We start from the raw sequence: 25,621 nt of genomic DNA on the forward strand, positions 1-25,621 counted from the left end.
TAGTGTAGAGAGTTAATCATCAGCCATCATTCACAAGAGATTTCCCAGACTGTGACAAATGATAAAGAACAGCTCTATTCAAACTGTTGTCAAGTTTCTAACAGAGGATTGATTACTCCAACTTGCTGACAATATAAAATTGAAGCAGTTTGCAATGTTTACCAGATAAAAAAAATCTATTGTAATGACTTGTGTTTAAGAATGTGTTTCCAGTCTGTTCATTCACATGCTGCTTAGTTTTAATTGCTGTACAATCACAGATCACATAAAAGCAATGTTTTTGATTAATCAACTGTTCTTATACAACATTCATCTCATACTGTTTCCTGTATTACGGTATGATGTAATTTAGTTTTCTTTCTGTATACTTTTTCTGACAAACTCCCAAATGACCAGTCTCCAAATGTTTGTTTCATAAATGAGTTAAGTTAGTATTAATTTAATTCTTTTGTTAAATAAAGACTTGAAGGTTGGGCCTGGTGTTTGTTTCCCTCTGACTCCCCAGTGTACATATCGTAGGGGCAATCTTTTTGGAAAAAGGACTTTGAAGTGATTTTGAGTTTGAAAATCCTGTATAAATGTTAGATATATAAGACAAAGTTAAGATAAGAATATGAACATGATCTTGCATGAGGCCCATTGTGTGCCTCTAGGACAGAGGAAGGATCCTCAAACAGCTGGATTTGAAGGACACTACGTCATCGACGTCCACCGAAGGACTGTCCCAATGTCCAGGGTCCTCCAGAGGACAGAGTCTTTCTTCTGCCCACATTCCAAGGATGCATGTGTGTATCCTCCGTGCGCCAGACTACCCATAATGCCTTGCGCACACCTGTCTACCGGGATATTTAAAAATGGCAAACAAAGAAACGGCGACACGGGCGGCGCAATATGCATTTAAATATATAAGTATTACCAGTTTACACTTAATATTTGTTATCACATAACTTACAACACGTGTTCAAAGTCAAGCAAAATATACTGTATGCACAAACAAATGCCAGAATATTTAGCTAAAAGATAATTAACATCATCTTGAGACATTTCCGGTTGAGTTAATTGATGCCCTCTCAGTCAGCTAAAGTTCTTAATTGTTAATTCATATTAATGCGTCAGATGATGATGTATTATGTACAAACAACAAAGTATAGTAGCTATGCCATTCAGAGAGTTATACATTTGTTTACTGTGTTATCAGGGACTGACAGTCCGCAATAATCCTTTGTTATTTAAAAATAATAAGTTATTGTACTGTACTGTAAAAACATTTTTTTTTAAATCACAGGACACATTTCCATGGTGAATAATGCGTCACTGCTTTTGTGAAACAAAGTAGCGGCCAAATTCATCCAGGATCAGTGAAATATTCAGGTTTTAATTTTAATCCACTTTGGGGCTTTTTTTTGCTAAATCGTGGAGATTCAACCTTAAAACATCTTCTATTTCCACAAATATGTGTCAGAGTGCTGATGCCAAAGACACATCATGTCTGAACTGGTTTTTAAATTGCGGCGCTGAATTTAAGCACAACGTCCAATTACACAATGACGCACAGCTGCACACTGAAGGCTGTTCTATTTGTGCGTTATTACAGTGATAGAAGGACTCTGGCCTCGTCTCTGGGGGACCCGACTCTGAAGGAAGGATCCTACCAAGGAAGGATCCTTGAGTGTCATGCAACAGGAGCAGAGCCTAATTGTATTGCTCATGGACACTTAAGAAGCAAACAGGCAACATGACGTTCAAAGTGGCTCACACCTCAGGACCCTGATCCTGGTGGAACACAGCTAGTCAGTCAGCATGCACTGCTTTATTTTAATGACTTTCATCTTTATCCACAACAGGACAAACAGCCCTGCTGCCCCAGAGTACCAGACATTTTGAAAATAAGGGGCTGTCTGCACTGAAATTGTTTGTATATTTGCATGAGCATTGGTTCAAAAAAAAAAAATCCCACAAAGCAGTGAATTTCATGTAAATATAAAATCTACTTTTATTAAATAAACTTGCAGCAATAATGGTACAGCTTTGAAAAAAGTAACTCAGCCAGTGGTGAACGTGATGAGTAACATCTTCAATGTTTGGGCCTTAATCTCAAATATGCACCGCTAACAGAAAAACACTCAAAATATGATGTCCAGGTAAACAGTGGAGCAGTATTATTACTTCTGACAGTCACTACATTGTGTCTAAATAAATTACTGTAATCAAGTTTAGAGAGTAATACTTAGTGTCATTGTGCTGTAGACTTCACACAGCTCCTCAATATTAGAGCAGTCTGTTTAGTCTGCATCTTCTCCATATGCCTGCATCAGTTTTATTCAGGCTAAACTGTGTATCCCATTTCCCAGATTGACTCTGAAGAACCCCAAAAAAATTGCATTCAGTGAAATATTCATCTGTAGGAAACAAGAGGCATGACAGCCAGTAACAGTTTCCCAAGTCAATAAAGACAAGTCTGAGGTTTAGATTTTCGATTGCTAATGCTAATTCTAAACAGCTTCTCAAAAAACATTTAAATTAATTAACTGAGTGTGGGTCCTCAAAAGTTCAGTAATCCTATTTTCATATGTGTATGTCAGTGAGTGTGTTATCTGCGGACCCACAGCCAGACATTCAGCAGGCAGGCGGACAGAAGCAGTGAGAAGAGGACAGCTTCAGTATTCCTGCGGTCAGCGTTGTGCCTCTCAAGTGCCGCCAGCCGACGACTTATCTTCATCACCTACAGCAAGACAGACAAAACCAGACAGACAGGTGGATGATGTTAGAATAATCTGGTATTCTGTCTCTGTTGACGTAGGTCACTATCTATGTGTATGTGTGTATGTGACCTCTCTCTGTGCATTTATAGATTAATCATGCAAGATGCTTTGCTATAATGCTCATGTGCTTATATTGTTTTTAAACTGTGATTAAACTAAGTACATTTACTGCATCTGCTTAAACTTTCTCTGTCCTACTCAGAGTAAGATTCTATAATCACAAAAAGATATATTTTAGGTTTTATTGTTTGTTGAAAAATCTGTGTCTCCAGTAATATCTCTGCAGGTCATATCAAGGCAGGAGTTTGTGTTTTGAAAGTTTTGTTAATGGGTCAGGTCACAGACATGATGTGCTGAGCAGGAAGATAACTGTGTTCTCTGCTTGGTGACATGACATGTCCACGTATTGAATAAACTGAAAAATCAGCGGATCAAGAGGAGGCGACTTCTGAAGAGTTCTACCTACATTGTTAGAAAACTTGTGTCAGGCTATAAAAAGGGTTCAAGTGAAAGTAGACTGGTTCAGCCTCATGAACTGATCAGCCTTTGTGTAATCAGGGACATGTAGATTGAACCCAGAGACTCTGTAACTGCAAATTTGTTGACGTACTGTAATAAAATGAAGTTAAACTGAGAACTGGGACGTCTCCTGCTCATCATTCTCCATCAAACGATTGGTGCAGACTGAGAAATAGGTGAGGATTTTGTGTTGGAGTCAATTTAATTTTAAAGGTTTCCTCAATGCAATTCTCAACAATGAACAGCCAGTCAGGCAGAAAGACATGAGAAAAGTGACAGAAAACAAAAGCACACAGACAGACCTGTCTCCTGAGGATGATGAACTCGACTGCAGCTCCTCCCTCTTCTTCTGGGCTCCAGTTCTCCATTGTCCTGAACACAAACAGGAAGAGAACAATCGATCAAGGCGTGATATTCTGCCCTTTCTTAGTGCAGTCCATCGTCACGGAACGAAGTGGGAGGAGACGATAGTCAGAGCAGCCGCAGTGCTGCACAGTAGCACAGTGCTAATAGGCTACACAGTTAGCTCTGTAGCAGTACAGTGTGTATGTGCTGCTGCTACAGGAGGTGTTCACTTAGCGATTTCCGTTTGTTTACAACAAGCACCGGATGCTCTGTGTATACTTAGTGATGCCAGTTTGTTTACAATAAAGGGCGGACGCTGTGCAGTTAGCGACGGCGGCTGCAATTAATGTGCTGCAGTGATTCAATGACTGTCGGAGCAAGTGGGAGGTGTGTGTAAGCTGTCACGCGCGACGTCAACTATCCCGATTCGCCCCAATGGCCCGTTCATAGTGGTTCCACTTCCAACAGTCCCACCAATTTTCCGCCTCTGTGACTACCTCTGGAGGCGGAAAATTCGTGGGATCATTTGATCCCAGCATCCCGCTTCTGGCGCGTTCATAGTGGAGGTGAGACGTTACAGAGCCGTAAATGTCCCGGCATGAAACGGCACTATAAAAGGGGCCTCTCACTCTGCATGTCTCCACTACAAGTTAGCCCCCAGAGGGATTTAGAGACTCTGGAGGTGACGTATGGTTTTCACCGTCGCTAACTGTGCACAACGTCAGGAGCTGAAAGCGGCATGGCTAATTATGCACAATCTCAATTATGCAGAGTCTCCGCTGATCATAAACATAGTGATTGTGAATTAACGGCATCGCTAACTGTGCACAGAGTGTCTGGTGCTTGTTGTAAACAAACAGAGATCGCTAAGTGAACACCTCCTGCAGCAAGCCGACCTCCGGCTCATTAGTGGCTCGTTAAGAAGAGTAAGAAGGAGTCGCCAGATTTGTCTCCAGTCTCTTTCTTGAAAATAGTCGCTAAGGGGGTCTGAAAAGTCGCTAAATTCAATAATCATGATTTTTTAGCATAAAAATGACATCATCAATACATGTAGAAATAAGTGTCATATCACTTATCTACCTATAACCCATTTGGCTAACATTAAAAAACTTTAAAGCAGTTTTTCTTAGTTTTACCTTTTGCATAGTTACTGCAGTTAGACTTTGTAGGACAGTACAGGTGCCTCCCCTACAATGATCTGCAAAAAGCTACAGTACACAGACACACATCCTGAGGCTCTTGAGTTGAGGTCTGAGCAGAGAACAGAGACTTTAGCATCTACGCACGTGTTGTGTGTTCAGAGATGGTCTTCAGCATACGTTGCTTGTAACAAGTAGTTATTTTAGTTACTCTTGTCTTTCTATCATTTCGAACCAGTCTGGCCATTCTCCTCTGGCATCAACAAGACATTTTGGCCTAGAGAATGATATTTTCTCTTTTTTGGACCATTCTCTGTAAACTCATCTGGCATCAACAACCATGCCACGTTCAAAGTCACTTAAATCACCTTTTCTTCCATTCTGATACTCAGTTTGAACTTCAGCAGCTCATCTTCACCATGTCTATATGGCTAAATGCATGGAGCTGTTGCCATGCAATGGGCTGATAAGATATTTGCGTTAAAGAGCAGTTAAACAGGTGTATTTATTAAAGTGGCTGGTAAGTGTGTATCAATTTACTTTTATCAGTTGGTAAGACTTTTACAGTATGTTGAATGCAGGATGCCAAAAACACTGGGATGTTCTACTAAAGCCAATATGCTTTCCAGGCTTTTCTTACCCACAATCCACTGCAAGCATAGAAAAGCCAAAGGGTCAAAGTTCAAGTTATGTTATGATGCAGTTAACAGTATGCATACTGCATGGAACAGTACATACTAAAAGTTTGTGTGGTTTGGAACGCAGGCGTCTTTACTTTGGGACAAACATTTAGACTGTCCAAAGCGTATCAGTGGTGCCCTGTGATCAGTGGTGGAAAAAGTATTCAGATCTCAGATCTCGTAAAAGTATGAATATCACACTGCTGAATGACTCCACTACAAGTAAAAGTCCTGTATTCAAAACTTATAAAGTAAAAGTACAAAAGATCAGTATCAAAATGTGCTTAAAGTATCAAAAATAAAAGTACTCATTATGCAGAATGGCCCCACTCAGATTGTTGTATATATATTCCAAATAAAATATTCATTAATTATTGATTCATGGCTAATGTTGTCATGGTAAGGCTAATATTAACTTCCTAATATACTGTGGTTTAAGTCGTAAAAAATGAGTAATAATTTTAAATGAATCATGTACTTAACCCATAAGAACCCAGACCCAGTTATCCTTAAAGGAAAATGATATACCACAGACCAAGTGGACCACATAGAACACATTTATGATTCATTCATTACCATTAACCGCTTATCCGCAATCGGGTTATGATGTTTTAAAAAAAATCTACCCCTAAATGTCAAAGATCTGTGATGTGACATAAACGTTACATTGGGCATTTATGGTATTTATTAGGGCCGGGACTTTAACGCGTTAATTAAGATTAATTCATTACACAAAAATTAATGCGTTAAAAAAATTGATGCATTTTAATCGCACTTATTTTACCGCAGAACGTTTCTCACTGGATGAAACTGGATGAGTTTCAGGCGGACCGATTATACTGGAGCACCAACTAGCGTTCATGAGTTCAGACAACAACAAACCACAGTGAACATGAAGGAAGAAGCTGATGAGACGCTTTGGTTGGCCCCGTGGATGATGGGACATTTAGTTACTAAAAACCAACGGATGGAAGCGTCGATAAGAGCATGGTTGTGTTGCTATGCAACAAGGAATTCACATATCACTGCAGCACATCCAGCCTCAAGTATCACCTCAATGCAAAACATATAGCAGCTAGCTATAAGGTCTACCTACCTATAGGCTACCTGAATTTCTGAAATGTACTATATTTACAAATATGCTATTGCTACACTTAATGGCAAAAATTGCACTGGTCTGTTGGACTTGAAGAAAAATAAACAATATTTTTGTTGCTTAAGCTTATGTATTCAGTCATTATTCAATGGTATACTAAAAATCCATGTGAAAAAAATTACTTCTCACTGTTCTCAGGTCAAATATTTATATGTGATTAAAATGCGATTAATTTCAATTAATTAATTACAAAGCCTCTAATTAATTAGATTAATTTCTTTAATTGAGTCCCGGCCCTAGTATTTATGTTTATGATATTTCTTATTTTAACATAAATTAAAAAAAATAGACACATTTTCTGCTTACAGAAAGACAAATTTGCCCTTTTGTTTACAACATACATCAAAATTGTGACATTAATAGTGCTGTTTGACAAAAAATTATTTTTCAGATTTGTTTTTAAGTAACAAAATAATAATACATTAATAATAAATAAAAACAAATAACCATTTGCCTTTTTGTTTGCATCTCCATAACATAAACCAAAATTGTGACTTTAATTTGTTCAGGAAATATGGTCAGAACAAGTTAAATGCAATACTGGACACCCTATTAACGGCTTAGAATTGTAAAATGGGTTTAAACTTATCCTTGGAACAAAAAATAAGCTTTTTGAAATTAGCTACTTTTTCACATTTCTGTTTCCAGTCACAGCCACATTTTGGAGAAGTCACTTCTTGTCACAGTCACATGACCACCACACCAGGGTGTTGAAGCATAAAGCCGAATATGGGAGATTCTAGAAGATTTAAAGTGTTTGTTACACAGGTGTCACCATGGGTTCTTATGGGTTAATGTTAAACCTAAAAGGAACCAGTAACTAAAGCTGACAGCTAAATGTAGTGGAGTAAAAAGTATAAGGTTACATAAAATACTCAAGTAAAGAACAAGTACCTCGACATTGTACTTGAACACAGTACTTGAGTAAATGTACTTAGTTACATTCCATCAGTGCCTGTGATGGTCTGGTGATGTGTCCAGGATGTATCCACCTCCCTCCCCATGTCAGCTGGGATAAGCTTCAGCCCCCCGCCACTCCAGTTAGGGTGGTTAGAGATAATGAATGAATGATTAATCTATATTAGTTAGCTATATTAATCCTCTGGGGTCTATGATCACGCTGGCGTGATCAGATATCATGGCTTTTTTCAAAGCGACGTAACAAAAAACAAGGTCACGTGGAGCGCTGCTGTCCACTTCACTCCAGATTACAGACTTGAAACTTTTTCCAGTTTTTTGTATGAAGTGCCGAGGTCATGTAAAACCAAAGATATGATCGTTTTAATTTGATAGTTCATAAATATTTATTTAAGTGTAAAAGTAGGATGAGACGAAGCAGGCGAGGCATTCTGTAAAAATGGAAAAGAGGGGTCTAATCATCTAACACTGTTCCTATAAATATTTATTTTTATGGTCATTTTTTGTGTATATTTGAATTTCATCTTTATATGTCCATATTTGTAACCTATGTTTTACATTTTTCAGGTGTAAAACAGTTCATTGAGCATATTTGTGTTTTTTATTGTCACAAATAGTATAATTTTATTTCAGATTTCAGGCTCAATATGTTAATAAAGTGGGTTAAAGTGAAAAAATAATTGATCATGTTGAAGTTGTGCTGAGAAAATACCAAAGACCAAACATGAGTATAGTAAATATTATGTGATATACTTATCAGTCCCCAGAGGGTTAATACCTTTTAAGCGCCTTCAAGAGGAACATTTTTTAGTTTTTTTCAGTTTAGCTGAGTATGTGGCAGCACAAACATGACTTAGTTTAGTCACATAAATACACAGTCAGTCACCTTTTCTTGCTGTGCTCCACATGTGCTGAAGTGGGGACGTCGGTCACGACTCTGGCTGGTGGCAGCTTCTCTTGATTGCTAAATCTTACTCCAATAAGATAGATACAGTTGGGACAATACCCAGATTTTAAGGGCTAGCAAGTGGTTACATAAGCGGAGAGCAAAGCAGATAATGAGGTGAATGATGACAGCAAGACATAAAATCTATGGGCAGCGAGGAAAGATGTATCAGACATAGCAACAGATATTGGTTTAAACAGAGGGAGAGTCACGGAATTCACACATTAACCCTTTGATGCACAACATATTGACACCCCTTCTAATGCACAACATGGGTCACATTCATTCCCCATGTTATTTAATGCTGCTGTGTGTTTCTGTGCTCTATCTTTTGATATCAGCTTATTTTATGATTGGATATTCAAAGTATTCTTTAAATATCTTGTTTTTTTGATAACAACAGATCATTATTTCCATTTTGCCTCTCATACTATATGAAAAAAAAAACAGTTTTTGTATTATTACATAGCTGACTACTTGGCTAAGTAGCTTGCTAAGCTAACTACTTAGCCAAGAAGTTAGCTAAGTAGTTAGCTTAGCAAGCTACTAGTTGCTCTGCTAATACAGCAGTTATGAGGTACTTCCAAATGTGCTTTTCTATCCGATCATACACTAACCTGACTAAATGTGTCTTTCTATTGTGTGTTACGTGTGTTTTCCCTGTCTACCAAAATAGCAGTTTTTACCTACCACCTCCCCTGGGAACATGCAAAGTGTACAGTAATACAGTAAGTTAGTAAGTGTGTTTACAAGACAACTTTTCACATAGCATCATAAAGTTGCGGTCTATATAGTTTTAGGTCATGAGGTGTGCACACTTTTTCTATATATGTGGGTTTAATCAGTTTCAAAGGGTTCAGGATAGTTTCGATGTTCAACCCAAAGTGCAATGTATGGTATATTATAAGGAAAGGGACTGAATTCTAAAAGGGAAAAATTACCTTCATGTTTATCTGAATAGTGTCAAAGAAGATGCTACTAGAGCTGCAACAATTAATAGATTAATCGTTTAAATAATCGACAGATTAATTGATAATGAAAATAATCCTTAGTTGCAGCCCTAGAGGCTACCATTGATTTTATTTAGCAATCGGACAAATGGTCCAAATAATATGTGGCATCAAGCACCCCGCTAGTGACGAAGTTTAGGAGGATTAGCTCCAGATATTTAATGTTTCTATCGAAGAATTCGTTTCTACACATAGGTCATGCTCAAAGTGCAAAAATAAAACGTTAATTGTTCTTATTTAGCCCATTGAAGCCTGGAAAACGGATACGTCGTTTTGTAGTATTTGTATAAGCTCTCAAATACTTTTTGAATTTAATTTCTATCTGCTACAGAGGCTGAAAAATCTATTATTTAGTAGAAGCGTTGACACTTCTGTTGAATTTCCAGAAAAACTTCAGCCCAGAGGTTTTACAGGCGTTTCAGGCCTCAATGGGTTAAATGAGAGTGAGGGGCTTATTGAATGCTTTGAAATACAACTCAGACCTGTATTTCTGGCTGACTGTCTGCAGAAGGCGCTGTGAGGCCTGCAGGCCCAGCTGCTTGGCTGCCTGCAGCATGGACTGAGGAGACAGAGGGCTGAAAGACATGGCAGGGAGAGCCTGGGCCTGGGCTTGAGGGTCAGTTGTCTGCTGGCCTAGAGGAAAGCCTGGACTACAGCCAGTGCAGAATAGTGAGGTAGAGAGAGGGAAAGCAGGATTAAATACTGGAAAAGGGAGGGAAACATCACCAGAGGACGACGTTAAAAACAAGAGACAAGGGAAACAATATGTGAACAATGTAGGCAGGATAGCATTCTTCCCTGTCGTGCTACAAATCAACCTAGTGATTTGCCAAGTATTGGAGATATTTGCCTTTCCAGAAATAATGACCAGAGGCCTCATGTATCAACACTGCGTACGCACAAAAACATTGCGTACGCTGTTTTTTTTCCCCATACACGCCACATGTATGAAAAGTGAACTTGCCGTGAGAATGAGCGGTGGCACGGCAAACTTATGTTGGGCAGAAACTACTGTCTTTTATGCTCTATTTAAAATGTGTTTCATATCTAAACTCAAACTACACACAACTGGCTTTGTGTTTACAGTTTATAGATCTCTGACAATGGAGGAAAAATGCTGTTTTCCTCCCTCAATAACCTGTTCTAAATATGAGGGGATATCTCCAGACTCCACCCATTACTAACCCAATCCAGCACCGAATCCTGGTCCACTCATTTGTCACATCACGCATCGACTATTGCAATGCCCTCCTCACTGGACTCCCCACCACAATCTTTCAAAAGACAAATAAAGGCAAATAAATCAGAACTCAGCCGCCCGGATCATCACCCGCACCAAATCAGCTGACCACTAGGGGTGTGCCTTAAAAATAAAATTGACTTGACTTGACTTTTGTATATAGTATCTGAAAACTACAAAATTTCCTCTGGGGGAAATTTTGAAAGGGCCACGGGGGCTACTGCCGGTGTGTGTACACTATGATGAGATTCTTCAGAGATTTCAAACAATTAATACTAGTAATGTTATGATACTATTCCTCTTCAAGTATTTATTTATAAAGCAACCTATGCCCTTTAACCTCAAAATGTGTGTGTGTGAAACATTTGTATCTGGAGGAGTGTGCGCGCTTACGCGCGCACATGTGTGTGTGTGTGCGTGCGTGTATCTTTAACTGTTATTACATTAAATGACCAGTGTGTGTGTGTGCGTGCGTGTATCTTTAACTGTTATTACATTAAATGACCAGTGTGTGTGTGCGTGCGTGTATCTTTAACTGTTATTACACTGAATGACCAGTGTGTGTGTGCGTGCGTGTATCTTTAACTGATATTACATTAAATGACCAGTGTGTGTGTGCGTGCGTGTATCTTTAACTGTTATTACATTAAATGACCAGTGTGTGTGTGCGTGCGTGCGTGTATCTTTAACTGTTATTACATTAAATGACCAGTGTGTGTGTGTGTGTGCGTGTATCTTTAACTGATATTACATTAAATGACCAGTGTGTGTGTGTGTGTGTGTGCGTGCTTGTATCTTTAACTGTTATTACATTAAATGACCAGTGTGTGTGTGTGCGTGCGTGTATCTGTAACTGTAATCACATCAAAACATCAAAGCGTTGGGGTCGACCAATCAGAGCAGAGCAATCAACGGAATTAACAGCTGTGGAATCTTCTGGCAGAGTAAAAGCAGCCAGAGGTGGGCAGAGTGAAATTTCTGGCCTCGAACAGAAAGCATTTTTGGCAAAACCATAATACCTATCATTGATCCGACTTCACTTTGAGCGTCCTGAGTTCTTCCTGAACCTCTACATATGTTTTTTTTTTCAGAAAAATGAAAAAATAGCTTTGTTAGAGCGATCTAAAAAAACAGTTAAATCTCACTTTTTCCGAAATCTTCCTGCGTTTTTAATATGGGACCCAATGAGGCTGTTGATGGTTTTGGTGGCGTATCTTTGCGTCGTACGCCCAAATTATAACTCTGACAGCTTTACCAGAGGATTGTGAGTGAGAAGACAAATTTTCCTACATTTCTATGTATAAATTATTTCTGTAGAGTGGAATTTGCGGCCTGGAGCGCAGTTTTCAAATTTATTTTTTGACAGTTTTACCTCTCCCTCTACACTCTGAGCGATGACATCACACACTCTGACACGAACATTCCGTGCAATACACACCCATTATAATCTCAGAATTTCTCCAAAAATGATCATGGTCATTGAACAGGGATTGATAAAAAACTATATGACCTATCGAAACGCAAAGTAATACACCTATACACAAGACTTGTGTCTACTGTTTAAAGTTTAAATGGAGTCTCTAGGTGAAATTATGCCGGAGAAGTAGACGTCTGAAAATCTTCAATTAATGTTCTTTTTTGCTCATTTTCTTTCGGCCGTCCCATTCATTTCAATGCAAAATTTTGGGCAGTTTTTTGCGACTTACGGCGCGAAAAATTCATATTCCGTAGAGAAAAGTAATAGCACACCGATCCCGATCAAACCGCACGTTTTGATATATAATTTGTCGGGACGAAGCGGCACGAAATTGCGTCCGGAAGAGGAATAAGAAGAAATCCACAGTATAACAGTAGTGCTCGGGGCAAAGCCCCGAGCACTACTGTTATACTGTGGATACTGTGGACTGGAGCACTGGTCCCTACAGCTATTGCTGTATGGGACCAGTGCTCGGTGCGATTGCCCCGAGGCCCTAATAACTATACAGGTAACAAAAACAGAATTTGGGCACATTTGCAGCCTCAAGATAAATTATTCAGAGTATTTGTCTCCATTTTACAGGCTAGGCTACACAAATACGAACCACTCATTCTGTCAAAGAAAACATGTTGGTCTTTATGTTTGGTAATGTTAATCACTCAGTGCCTGTCTGCACTGCACTCTCGTTTGGACAGAGAGGCAGACGGAGCACACAGGTCCTCCAGCTTGGTTGGAGATAATCAAGTCAGAGCGCTCTCTGCTGGACAAATGTAATAAGGTTTCTAAATCATTTAAAGCATCTCTAAGCTTTGTGTTCCCTAAAACAATATCTTCATTGAGGCACATATCAGACAGCATATACGCTGATATTGATATGCTGATGATAGGCGAATATCAGCCAATTTGAGGAGAGTTCATCAACTTGGATACAATGAGTCTTGTCTCTGAGGTAGTTCACAAACTGCCTGTTGAGATAAACCAATACTAGTTAGTCTCTGCTTCAGAATGAAAAGGTCATCAGTACCAAAAGCTTCGGACAGATCAATTAATAGAGCTGCACTCTGCTTTTCATCCAAAACACTAACAATATCATTCACCATTTAACTGATGGTAAGTAATTAGAAGTTATTCTGCATTGTGTTGCTGTTGCTTCAGCAACCGGCTACTGTATTACGCTATATTATTTTCAAATTAAATTAACTTATTCACTACAGCGTGTACATTTTAAACACCACTTCTCCGCTTCAAAACAATGCCATCATGATAGAGAAATGTGCCTGTATGTATCAGTCCTGCCCCAACATGATCAGTGTGTGTGTGTGTGTGTTTACGCCGTTCTGTAGCCGCAAGCTAACATTTGCTAACAATTAAAGATGTGTTAATCCCAACAAGCTAAACCCTGTACCCTGTAAGTATTAGTTACTAACCATATGAATTATATCCTGCTGTGAAATAAATGTAGCTTTCAAAATAAGAGCACATGGATGTGTTGTGTATGGGAATCCCCCATAGCATTTACAAAAAGACTGTCAAAATATGATGCTTTAATAAAAACATACAAGAACCCTTATTCTCCTTTTCAATTATTCATTGCAATGTGTAATGTCACACTGATCCTAATGATCTGTGTATATGATGGAAAAGTGGCATTAGAATACGTCAGAGGTCACCAAATTTGGGCTTTTATAGCTAAAATTGGCACTGGCTGGCTGTTGGCTGGATGTCCTTGTGGAAAGCCCTGTTAACAACAATAATAAACAATGACTAGCCAGGCGGCTTTGGACGAGACCTGGGAGATCTAGTGGATGGTGGAGAACTTTGTGGAAGGAGTAGCTGATGAAAATGCGTGGCGTGAAAACTTCCACATGCCCAAAGATGCTCTTATCGCTTTAAGTGATGCTGCCTGGCATGCATACCCAATCCAATTCCACACATTTTTGCGTCACCATATGCACGCAGATTTCCTCCTGAAAATGCTCGTCTAAATTTGGAATAAAAAGTGAAGACGCGACGCAACTTTTGCATCTTCTGTTCGGACCGTCATCATGTAAACGTAGCCTAAAAGTGTATTTTGTGTGCATTTTACTTTAATTTTCTTTTTTAATTTCTCCCGGGGGCATGCATCCGTACCCCCCTAGATGGTTTGGGTTCCCCCACCATAGTCTGCACAAGAGAAACAGAGTGCCAGTGTGAAAGCATGTGGTAAGTCACCAGAGAAGTTGGATGTTGGACAGGTTCAGTGCTGTCAGCGAGCACGCCCCCAGCATTTCACAGCAGAGAATATTGCTAATTTTTCCACTATTTGAACACCTGATTTTTTTACAGTACAGATTTTTTTTTTCTGATTCAAATGACTGGGTGTTTAGTAACACTTTTAACTCCAAATCTCAGGGAAACAACACATTCAAAGTAATGACCATTAACTTGAGAAATTTCAGAATGGCTGAGTTTTGAGTCTCTGTGTTATACCATATAAATTGTAATATTCAGTTATATGATACAAAGGGTAATGGTGTATAAAGGCAATAGGTCAAAACAAAAGTTAACAAAACATAGTATTGGGGTCCAAACAGGCCGTCAGGCTTCGACATTGCTCAATCAGTGGCTGTGGCTCAGATAGTAGAGTAGTCACTGATAGGTGGTGGTTCCATCCCATCGCAGTCTACATGCCAAAGTCACCCAAAATTGCTCCTGTGCAAGGTCTCATTGCTCTGTTACCTGCAGTGTGTGAGTGTGTGTGAATGGTTACTGATGACTGAAATTGGTATGTAGGGTAGTTTACAGGGTAGGGTAGCCTCAGCCACCAGGGTATGAGTGTGTTTGTGAATGGGTGAATTAGGGCTGGGCGATATATCCATATAAAAGATATATCGATATATTTTTAAATGGGATGTGGAATTAGACCATATCACATATATCGTTATAGTTCAATTTTCTTTCTTTCTTTATATATAAATGCTGCCCTTACTAGGGTTTAGTTCTTTTGTAATGTTTGTTATTCTTTTCTCATATACAGTTGCAAGAAAAAAGTATGTTTCTTGCAACTGTAAATATATATTTATTTCAGAAAAAGATTGGCCTATTTTATTTCATAGGCTATTTTTATTTAAGATATTTTTTTACATTTAAATGTGCACTTTATGGAGATTTGATTTTTTTTTTTTTCAAAAAAATTGTTGTTATACAGTATTTATGTTCACTCAAATAAACGGTTTCAATAAAACTACCTGTGACATGTCATATTTGACTTTGACTGAACATTTGCTCTCACTTTGTGATCAAAATATCAGGATATATATCGTATATCGATATTTATCCTAAATATATCGGGATATGACTGTTGGTCCATATCGCCCAGCCCTAGGGTGAATGACGATCTGCAGTGTAAAAGAACCTCGAGTAATCGATATGACTAGAAAAGCGCTATACAAGTGCAATGCACTTAGCATTTAATTTAACTCACTACTGAAATCTATGCTGTCTTCCAACTTCAAAGTGCAGGGTGAGTGAGCTTTGAGTACTCACGAGGTGGATGGGTGTCTGGGCAGTGCCAGTGCCTGTTTCAGCTGGGTCGGTGTGCCAGGTGACATCCTGCCAAAGCTTTGATCACTGTAAGATCTTCGTATGGGACTCTGTCAAACAGGAAGAGGCATATCACATTAATAAAGAATTAATAAATAAGAATTAATTAAAAAAAAGGCTAAAAATCCAACTAAAATACCACATTAAGACACAAAAAAATCATGCTGTGATTTGGTACTAAAAACTTTTGACATTGAGTTATGTATATTATGTGTTTGGATGGCAAGCACTTCTTTTCCGGAAATTGCTGAGAAAACCCCTTATACCTAGGAGACGCCATACGTTCAGTATGCTCTAGGTCTCTAGTTTGTGGTTCTAAAGATTCACAAGGCTGTGATTATCCTAGAGTTAACAACTTTGTACAGTTAAATTACGTTTAAAAAATGCCCTCAATGCAATGAAATGGTTCCTATGGGGACTAACATCATCAGACATTAATACAATTGGGCATACCCAATTTATGCAATTCCAAGACTGTTTAAGATGCTTCAATATTCAAATCCAATCTGCAAAAGCAGCATATTTTACTGCAAGAGGAAACACTGCATGGAGTCCAATGTCATTCAGATCTTGAGGTCAGAGGTCAAGGCATCCCTTTGAAAATGGGCTTTCCAGATTTTCTTCAAGAACTGGTGAATTTACCAGGTGGCTTCTTGTCTGTTCAAACACAGACTGGCAGACATCAGACCACTTGAAGGTCACCTTTGGACTTCAGTCAGTTATAGGTGAGGCTTAGGTGGACACGTTTTTACAGAAGCTCCTATAATAAACAGTGTTTCCACCAGGGGAAAGTGGCCACCGGGAACGTCTCAGGCCACACCCTCTCAAAAGTCCGCTCACCCCGTGTGTCTCCACTATAAGTTAGCCCCCAGAGGGATTTAGAGACTCTGGACGTGACGTTTGGTTTTCACCGTCACTAACTGTGCACAACGTCAGCAGCTGAAAGCAGCATGGCTAATTATGCACAGAGTCTCCGCTGGTCATAAACATAGTGATTGTTTGTTTACAACAAGCAAGTTAGCGATGCCGTTAATTCACAGAGATCGCTAAGTGAACACCTCCTGCAGCAGCAGCACATTCACACTATACTGCTATAGAGCTAACTGTAGCTAACTGCCGCTAAAGGCGGCTCTTCTTAACAAGCCGGCCTCCACTGTTAGCAGCTCATTAAGAAGAGTAAGAAGGAGTCGCTGGATTTGTCGCTTTCTTGAAAAATAGTAATGACCTGAGTCTAAAGCACGCTCGCTGATGAGTCTTCTTCTTCTTCTTCTTGTGAGAGGAGTGTGAGTGGAAGAGCTGAGTGAAGTTGAGTATTTTTTCTCTATTTTCGTTTATTTTTTCAGTTCTTTGTCATTGTGATGGGTTTGTGAATGTAGTTGTGTTGGTTAAGTGTTAATTTGGTTGGTTGTCAGCCACGCTCGGAGGAGCTGAGGCGTCTCAGACGCCGGTATGGCGTCCAGCAGCGTTTTCTCCAGGCTGACACGGAAGCACGGCATTAAAATCAGAGCCGGTTCTCCGTGCAGCGTGGAGGAGATAGCACTGGCAGTTGGCCAAATCATCGGGCACGACTCCGTGAAGTCCGATGCCCATATCAACAGTGCCGTGGTCCTGTTCTTAGAAAAGCTAGAACAGGTCAACAGGTTGGTTGAGACAGGCATCACAGTGAATGGGATGTTTGAGCCGGTGATGCCGCTGACGCAGCCGGCCACAAAAATCACCCTGTCAAACGTCCCTCCTTTCATCAGTATGAATGGAGCAGGACCGCCGCTCACGAACAGCCAAGCTCTGGGCTCTCTTCTGGAGGAAGAAGCTGACTGAAAAAGAAAGATGTCTTCTCCTCAGGTACAGCAGGGGAGAAGCTGAACCTGACCCCAGAGACTCTTACCTGGAAATCCATCTGAGCCCTGGGTTTGCGGAGCTCAGCGGCCCTCTCTTAACAAGAGGCAATGAAGAAGAGTTAAGCCTGCACAAAGCTGGAAAAAAGACTTCATACACAAATTGCGTTAAAATAATACACAAAATGGGCTTGTGCAATAAAGCAGAGTGTGTGTGGACTGAGAAGCTGGGTGGGCTGAGGCCACAGTGGAGAACACTGTACAAACCTCCCTTAAAAAAGAGAGTTGGAGATCTCCAATGGATAATTTTACTTGGTGCCATTGCAACCAATGCCTTTTTATCTGTTTTTAATCACAGTGTGTTAAATAAATGTCCTTTCTGTGGTCTGACTGAAAACATTTTTCATGATTTTACTGTGTGCAGGAGATTGACAGGAATTTTTAATGTTTTAAATCATGTTTTTAACCCATTTGGTGTCATTTTTACTATCCCTGGTTTTATTTGTAGAGTTAGACAAAAAAAGACAGAACACAGAAAAACAATAGTGTCAACTCCTAAACTTTTTAATTGGAGAAGGTAAAATGTCAATCTACCTGACTCGAAGGGACAGACTACAGGGAGGGCCGACTCTGCCGATGCTGTGACCCTGTGGAGGTACAACGTGAAGGCCAGACTGAAGCTGGAGTTTTGCTTCCACAGTGTCACAGGAAATGTAGATGTTTTTGCACAACAGTGGGCTCATAAAGAGCTTTTATGCCGGGTAAAAAGTGGAGAACTGGAATTTGCTTAATTTTTCAACTGATTCTTTGAATAAGTAACTGTTTGTTTTGATAAGTGTCAACTGTAAATAAAGTGCTGTATAAAAATAAAAAAAATCTCCTCCTCCTCCTCCTCCTCCTCCTCCTCCAGGCTGTATGCTATCCAGCGTAATGCTGCCCACTACCTGTCATATCCAGATCTAACTAACTAAGAGTTTTTGGTGTGTCTTTTTTTTAAACATGGTAAAATTGAAAAAAAAAATTAAAAAAAATTCCAGAGCCGGATCTCCGGCACAGTGCCGGAGGTCTTCAAGCCCTGTAGCTGGCGGTTCTGCAGTGTGTGTGTGTGTGTGTGTGTGTGTTAGAGAGGCACTAAGCTAAGACCTTATGCACTTTGTTGTACACTGTTTTGTCAAATTCTGTAAAACTGACACCACAATACAGTAATTAAGATCATAATTCCTGAGTTCTATTTGAGGGTTTCTTCTTCTTTGCTAACACAGATATCGTGATGTATCATAGATTATTATTTCACAATGCATCAAGTATCGCAGAGTTGCTGAATTGTGATTCCATTTGTAACATGGGCAACAGATTGTGACAGTATCTTATCCTGAGTTATTCTGTGGTTCCCACCTCTTACATTAGAGGGTGTGTTAAAATGAGAGGCAAACTGTAAAGTGAAACACCAATCATCATGCCCAGTTACCTGCAGTGCTTCTCTAAAGAAGAAATCTCCAGAAGGAGCCTCCCAGCAAGGCTCCAGAACAAGAGGGCCACACATAGCGGGTTTGGACGAGGTGAACAGAGGTCTGGGGCTCATATCAGGGGTCTCTGTGGATGACACATTAAAACAAAAGTTTAAGACAGAAAGATCATTAACATAGCATTAGTGGGGCAGCATAGCTAAATACATCATAACAATCGTTCATTTTTTGATAAAGCACCAAATTTGGCAGATGTGTTGAAAATTATATTGGGAACAAAACTGGATATTGGGCCATCACAAATTCAGACCCTGGTTGCCGTCGCAGCCAATTTTTAAAAATGGCTACCAGCAGTTGGTTAAACTTTTGTTTTCCACATTCACACACACTTGTACAGACTTTTACAAAGTAATTGGTCATGTCATTAGATTATAATGTTATTATATATTGCCATGAATCAGTAAAAACTGTTATATTTTTGGGCTTTTTTGTAAGGTGGTACAGCAAATGTGGTACAGATGATTTTTTTAAAGTAATTACTCACTTATATATGTGTTATTATATGTATGCACTTTATTTTGCATGTTTATAGACACCCCCATGTTTTCTGGGATGGTGGGCTGTGGACCGCCGTGGTCATCAGATTGCAAATATGCGATGGCCCAATATCCAATCTTTTTCTAAATATATTAAACTATATATGCACCAAATTTGGTGTTGTAATATTGCAACAATTATAAAACAAGCTCTAAATAAAATGTAGGGCATATTTTCCACAATAACTACATATGTTCATGTTCTAGACACTGTAATAAAAACACAAAAAAAATTCAAAGCATTTTAATTAGTTGAATCAGATGAATCCAGTCCAGTAAATTAAAGGGATGTTGCTCGATCAAAAAATTGGAGGTTGTGTGACTTCTTGACCTGAGGGCGGGCCTTATATACAAATGTTGGTGAGTACAAACAATGGGACCCAATGATCATGTTAATGTGGTTGAACCAAAAAAATAAAAACAATTAGAGGTTTTTTGGGGATAAGCAAAATTGTTGTAATTCTGCAACACTGGGTCTTAAAGGGTTCAAAGGAAGTAGCATCCTTTATTATAATAATAGTAATCTTTTAGCTCTGCTTTGGTCACTCCTAAAAAAATGGTCCACTGTGTTCACTGGCTATTCTCTTACTTTACCTGCTCAACATCACAGCAGAGTACAGTAGGATTTGGGGCTTATTTACTGAAACAAGCCTGCTGCAGCTGAACATATTGCTATGAGAGGGCTGAGAGTCAGCCAGAATAGTAAAGCAGTGGGCCAGACAGATAAACATAGAGCTGAAGCTCATTATTCATCTCTGTAAAACCAAGGGGAGCTGCAGATTCAAGTGATCATTTATAACTGCATTTCTTTCACTATAATATAGATTAGAGGCTATTTTAATTTAACCCTCTGGGACCACTGTGGACATTTTCAGTCATTTTTCACTTTTGTTTTGGCAAAAATGTTGACTGTGATACTGCAAATGACATGATTTTTGGAAGAAGGATTTTTTTCAAATCTGTTGAAATTCAAATTTCAATTTTTCTAATGGGTCCTTTTATAGCATTATTTAGAAGTGGACATGTCTGCCATCAAGGGTTTTTTACATATTAAATCTGACACTACAAAAAAAACTAAAAATGCATCAAAATCAATTTTGTTCTTAATCTTTGACATATCCAAGGCTGTGATAAAAACCAATGCCCCAGCCAAAAAGTATTTATTATATGGAAAATAACTACATTTTTTTGGTTTTTCTTTGAAAAACAGTGACAACGTGTAATCAAACTGGCATTTAAAGGGTTAAAATCCTCAAAATCTTTGAATGTTTGGTAGTTTTGAGCAGGATGGAAGTTGTTTAAGAGGTTTATGCAGAAAAAAGTAGCAAAAAAATATTAATCTGTTAAGTTTTATAGCATTTTTTTGGAGGTGTACATTTTCAGCCCAAAGGGTTTGAAAGGGTAGAACATTTTAAATCTGACACAAAAACTACAAATGCATCAAAATCAATTTTGTTCTTAATCTTTGACATATCCAAGGCTGTGATAAAAAACAATGCCTCAACCAAAAATTATTTATTATGTGGAAAATAACTACATTTTTTTGTGTTTCTTTTTTCTCATAAAAAAACATCAGTGACATTGTGCAATCAAACTGGTCTTTACAGGGTTAAAATCCTCAAAATATTTGAATGTTTGGTAGTTTTGAGCAGGGCGGAAGAGGTTTCTGCAGAAAAAAGTTTAAAAAAATATATTAATCTGTAAAGTTTTTAAAGCGTTTTTTTGGAAGTGGACATTTTCAGCCCGAAGGGTCTGAAAGGGTAGTAGATTTTAAATCTGACACTACACAAAAACTAAAAATGCATCAAATCAATTTTGTCGCTAATCTTTGACATATGCGATAAAAAACAATGCCCCAGCCAAAAATTATTTATTATATGGAAAATAACGTATATTAAATTGTGGTCCATAGTTATAATTGTGGCCCATAGTTATAATTGTGTTATAATAACAGATCTCTACACTCTCCATATATTATGTTGTTTAGACTTTGCACACCCATCTAAAAATAGTAAGAGAATAGAAAACTTGCCTGTGTAGGTGAGCCTATCAGGGACCTGCATGGTGTAAACAGGCCGGGGCCCCTCTGTTCTCCTCAGGGCCTCCTCTCCCTCTCCGGGCCACGCCTGCTGCCCTGGGTGCACACTCAGGCGTTCTGGGACACGCATGTTTTTGTTGATGGTCTCCATAAAGGCCTGGTCACAGCCAGGGGCCTGTGACATCTCCCTTGGGGACAAAGTGAAGGCCATCATCATCATCATTATTATAATTAATAATATCATTACCATGTAGACTGAAGATTCCTTCTAATTTGCGATTTATCTGGTCTTTAGCAAGAGAATGAGGAAAACTGAGTAGGGTTGGCAAAAGTATCGATACTCAAAAAAGTATCGATACTAAAACGTTAATAAGTTTACATAAATGTTGGTGACTGAAAAGTGTTATTTTCTCTCTTAAAGTCCCAGAATGAAGCAGAGAAAAGTCGACCTGCAACCAAACAGCAACACACACAGCCGAAAATATTGTTGTAATTGTTATTGTTTATTGTATTTATTTATTTTTTGCACTACCTCAGACCTGAAGCTTGTTATCATAGTTGCAGTTTCTTTTTGCACAACTGTTTTTTATTATAAATATTTAACCTGTGGTTCTGTTAATTTTTACATGTTGCATTTTTCTTGTTAATAAAAATATTTCTGTTAAAAATTGGGGTCTTTGTTTTTATCCTTGTGGTATCGAAAATGGTATCGAGTGACGAACATTTTCCTTAGTATCGGTATCGAGTTGAAAATTTTAGTATCGTGACAACCCTAATACTGAGATGAACAAAGATTGCCAAAGCACCTGCAAAAGTAACTGCAAATGTTCAAAAAATGTATCTTCTCCCTTGTACTGAAATAAAGATGATTTAAAGGTAGGAAGGTTAGGCAGCTCAATGCAGTATTTAGCACACATGTTGGTAGTGGTGGAAGAAGTATTCAGTTCTCTTACTTCAGTAAAAGTACTAATACCACACTGTGAGATTACTCTGGGTGTTTCTGGGACATTAATGAGCAGCACAGGGGCTCCACAAGGCACTGTTCTGGCTCCATTCCTGTTCACACTGTACACAGCTGACTTCAAATACAACTCTGAGTCCTGCCACATCCAGAAGTACTCGGACGACACTGCTATTGTGGCGTGTATCAGGAATGGACAGGAATCTGAATATAGATTACATTTCTAGATTACACTACAATGTACTCTTATTAAAACATGGAGGCAGTTGTTGTATTTGATACTACTTATTAATCACTATAAACATATTATTTAAGCTGGCCAAATTATTGAAACCATGTTCTTACTATTAATACTTTTAGATGGAAGGTCTCACATTATTGCCATGCCAGTGATCTTAAGTTAACCCTCTGGAGTCCAAGAAAGCACCAGAGCACGACTTCTTCATGGCGTCACGACGTAAAAACGAAGCAGCATGGAGCCCTTCTGTCAGCTTCCCTCTAAAGTTTTGGCTTTTCTACAAGTTTCCATGTGCCATTTAACACATCAACTCCTTTTCAGCAAAAGTGAAAACCACCATGACCAAGTGCAACATGATTTTACTGACATTTTTGCTGAAGTTTTTCAAATTTTGCAGTGTGCATTCAGCATTTTTAATGCAATATTTTGTGTTTAATGTTTTTTGTGATTTTTTGTGTGCATTTTGTAAAACAAAATGGGTTCTTTGTGTGTTTTTGTGGGGTTTTCATTTTTTGTGCATGTTTATGTGTGTTATATGTGGGAGTTTTTGGAAAACTTTTGTATTTTTTGTGTTTTTGGTTAAAAAAAAAGTTTTTGTGTATTTTTTCATGTGTGTTTTTGTGTGTTTCTTTCTGTTTGAAATGTTGATCCAGTAAGTAAAAATGAAAAAAATAATGACCAGGTCATATAGGTGAGGTTGTGCTGAATTAAATGATACCAACATGGCATGGTTAACATTTTTATGTGATATATAGGCAGAATGAAAAAAAGTCAAAAAACCAACAAAATAGCCCAAGACTCCATAGAGAGAACATCTTAAGTGAGAAAACTAAGAAGTTCCTAAGACATACTGCAATTCTTAAGAAAAAAATGGTGAATATCATTTAAGAACATTCTTAGGAACATCCTATTTTTTTCTTAAGAATTTTAAGTTTTATCATAAGAACAATTTTGTGAATCCGGCCCCAGATAACTTACTGTAGGGGATAAACTAGGTTCTAGGAAACTTGCATGAAAATTCCACACATAACTGTGAAATCCTCTCCTAGTCCAATTACCAGGGTCCTGCAACAGCAGCAGACACCTCCACCAGGACTCCACCGTCACTTCTCCTCATGACAAATATTATGCTTCTACTTGTCAACTTTTCTTGCTCTAAACCAGATCTCTACCGTCCCAAGGTGACTTAGTGCGTGTTTACACCAGCTTTAGACAGCTGCACCACAATATTACTGCCAGCGTTTGTATAGTAACAAACAGCTTAGTTTATATGCACTAAAGCACTTGATGTAACCAAATATATACATTTATCTGCGCTCATTTATTGTAAGTTAGCAAGCAACATGATGCAGATGATCGCTGACAAGAGGTCAAACGTCACAGCTCACTACAGAACACAATACTAGTAGCGTTATGTATGTTTACAACTCAACGGGAGATAAAGTCACTGAGAAAGGATTACACACCTTGAAAAGACTTGCTCACTGTGTGTGCTGTGCTAACATGCTGCTGGTTGGAGGCCGGTAGGCAGCAACAGGTTCCTTCCAGACCGGGAGCTGGGCCTCGGCTGCTAGTGGAGACTGACCAGCCGCTACTGGAGCTGCGTGTCTCTACCAGGCGTTACGGTACCAAGAACGGCCTTCAAAATAAAAGCAATTTTCCGGTAAACTTCATTTCACTCTGCAATTATAGCAGCCATAAACTTCCAAATGATTCACACATCTTATTGATCCCATTCCAACACAAAAGCCATACTATCAGTCTTAAGCAGCTGTGTCTTCTTTCTGAGAATCATTGTCCTCACATGAAAGTGTTACAACACTTTAAAAATGTCAATTTACTAATAACTTGTTTAAATGTGTTATCCTGTCACTGCTGGTACTTACTCGTGAGTTCTTATGCAATTCACCACTTATGGTAATGATCATAAGGACATCCCAGGATTTGGATCATATAACTCTACTGGGGGCCGATCAATTTGCGTCTCCTTATAAGGAATGAAGTAGCACCACAGATATGAATCATTCACCTGACTTTCGGTCCTTCGTTGTGACGTCTGAAGCCTCAAATGTCATCGGTCACGTGATCAAGGAGTTTTGATCCAAGTCTTAACACAGTGTTTGAACCAGTCTGCTTCAAAAGAGTGAAACAGGCTTCGGAGCCTCAGAGTCAAACGGCCCATCTCTAGTGTTTTCCCAATTTGCCCTAACCCAGGGGTTGGCGACCTGAGGCTGTGGCTGTAACAACAAAATTATACCATTTAAGAGGTTATTTCTTCGCATTTTAATGTTGTATGCCCAAAGCAATTTGTATTCTTCAGTTGTAGAGGTGTGCAGCTTATATACAACATTTTTAAAATGTTTTAGTCAACTAAAATGTGCAGCGTAACTTACGAAAGTCTACGGCCCGGTGCCTTAAACTCTAAATTTTGCCAACTTGTCTAGTTCTGAGTTGCTGTATTCTGACGAAATCATATTAAAAAATGCTCATTATGACCTAAGTGATGCTGGTAGGCTAATTTATCTTCATTGTAAGGCTGAAAATAAGGTTTGTGGCTCCATTCCCACATTTTTTCTCTTTTTTGGCCAACAGTGGCTCTTTAAAGTAAAGGTTGCCGACCCCTGCCCTAACCCCAACTCTTTACAAAGAAGGCCAACTATATATATATATATATATATATATATATATATATATATATATTATGAATTGAATC

General features: G+C 38.8%; 1 protein-coding gene across 3 annotated transcripts; it reads right to left on the minus strand.

Annotated features, from left to right (window-relative positions):
• Nucleotides 1-237: 237 nt before the first annotated feature.
• Nucleotides 238-24,513, minus strand: LOC131986352 (mitochondrial fission factor). Of its 3 annotated transcripts, XM_059351255.1 has the most exons (8): nucleotides 24,375-24,513; nucleotides 21,704-21,897; nucleotides 19,078-19,202; nucleotides 15,718-15,824; nucleotides 9,958-10,125; nucleotides 8,406-8,489; nucleotides 3,584-3,653; nucleotides 238-2,722 (listed from the first exon to the last, which is right to left on the minus strand). In XM_059351255.1, the coding sequence occupies exons 2-8, from the start codon at nucleotides 21,891-21,893 to the stop codon at nucleotides 2,591-2,593; spliced, it is 876 nt and encodes a 291-aa protein (XP_059207238.1). In that variant the 5' UTR covers nucleotides 21,894-21,897; nucleotides 24,375-24,513; the 3' UTR covers nucleotides 238-2,590. The 3 variants fall into 3 exon arrangements, with proteins under 3 accessions (XP_059207238.1, XP_059207237.1, XP_059207239.1); XM_059351254.1 differs by lacking the exon at nucleotides 24,375-24,513 and having other exon boundaries at nucleotides 21,704-21,926; XM_059351256.1 differs by lacking the exons at nucleotides 8,406-8,489; nucleotides 24,375-24,513 and having other exon boundaries at nucleotides 21,704-21,926.
• Between the last annotated feature and the right edge of the window lie 1,108 nt (nucleotides 24,514-25,621).

This window comes from Centropristis striata, chromosome 15 (assembly GCF_030273125.1).
Source record: "Centropristis striata isolate RG_2023a ecotype Rhode Island chromosome 15, C.striata_1.0, whole genome shotgun sequence".
NCBI classification, from domain to species: domain Eukaryota; kingdom Metazoa; phylum Chordata; class Actinopteri; order Perciformes; family Serranidae; genus Centropristis; species Centropristis striata.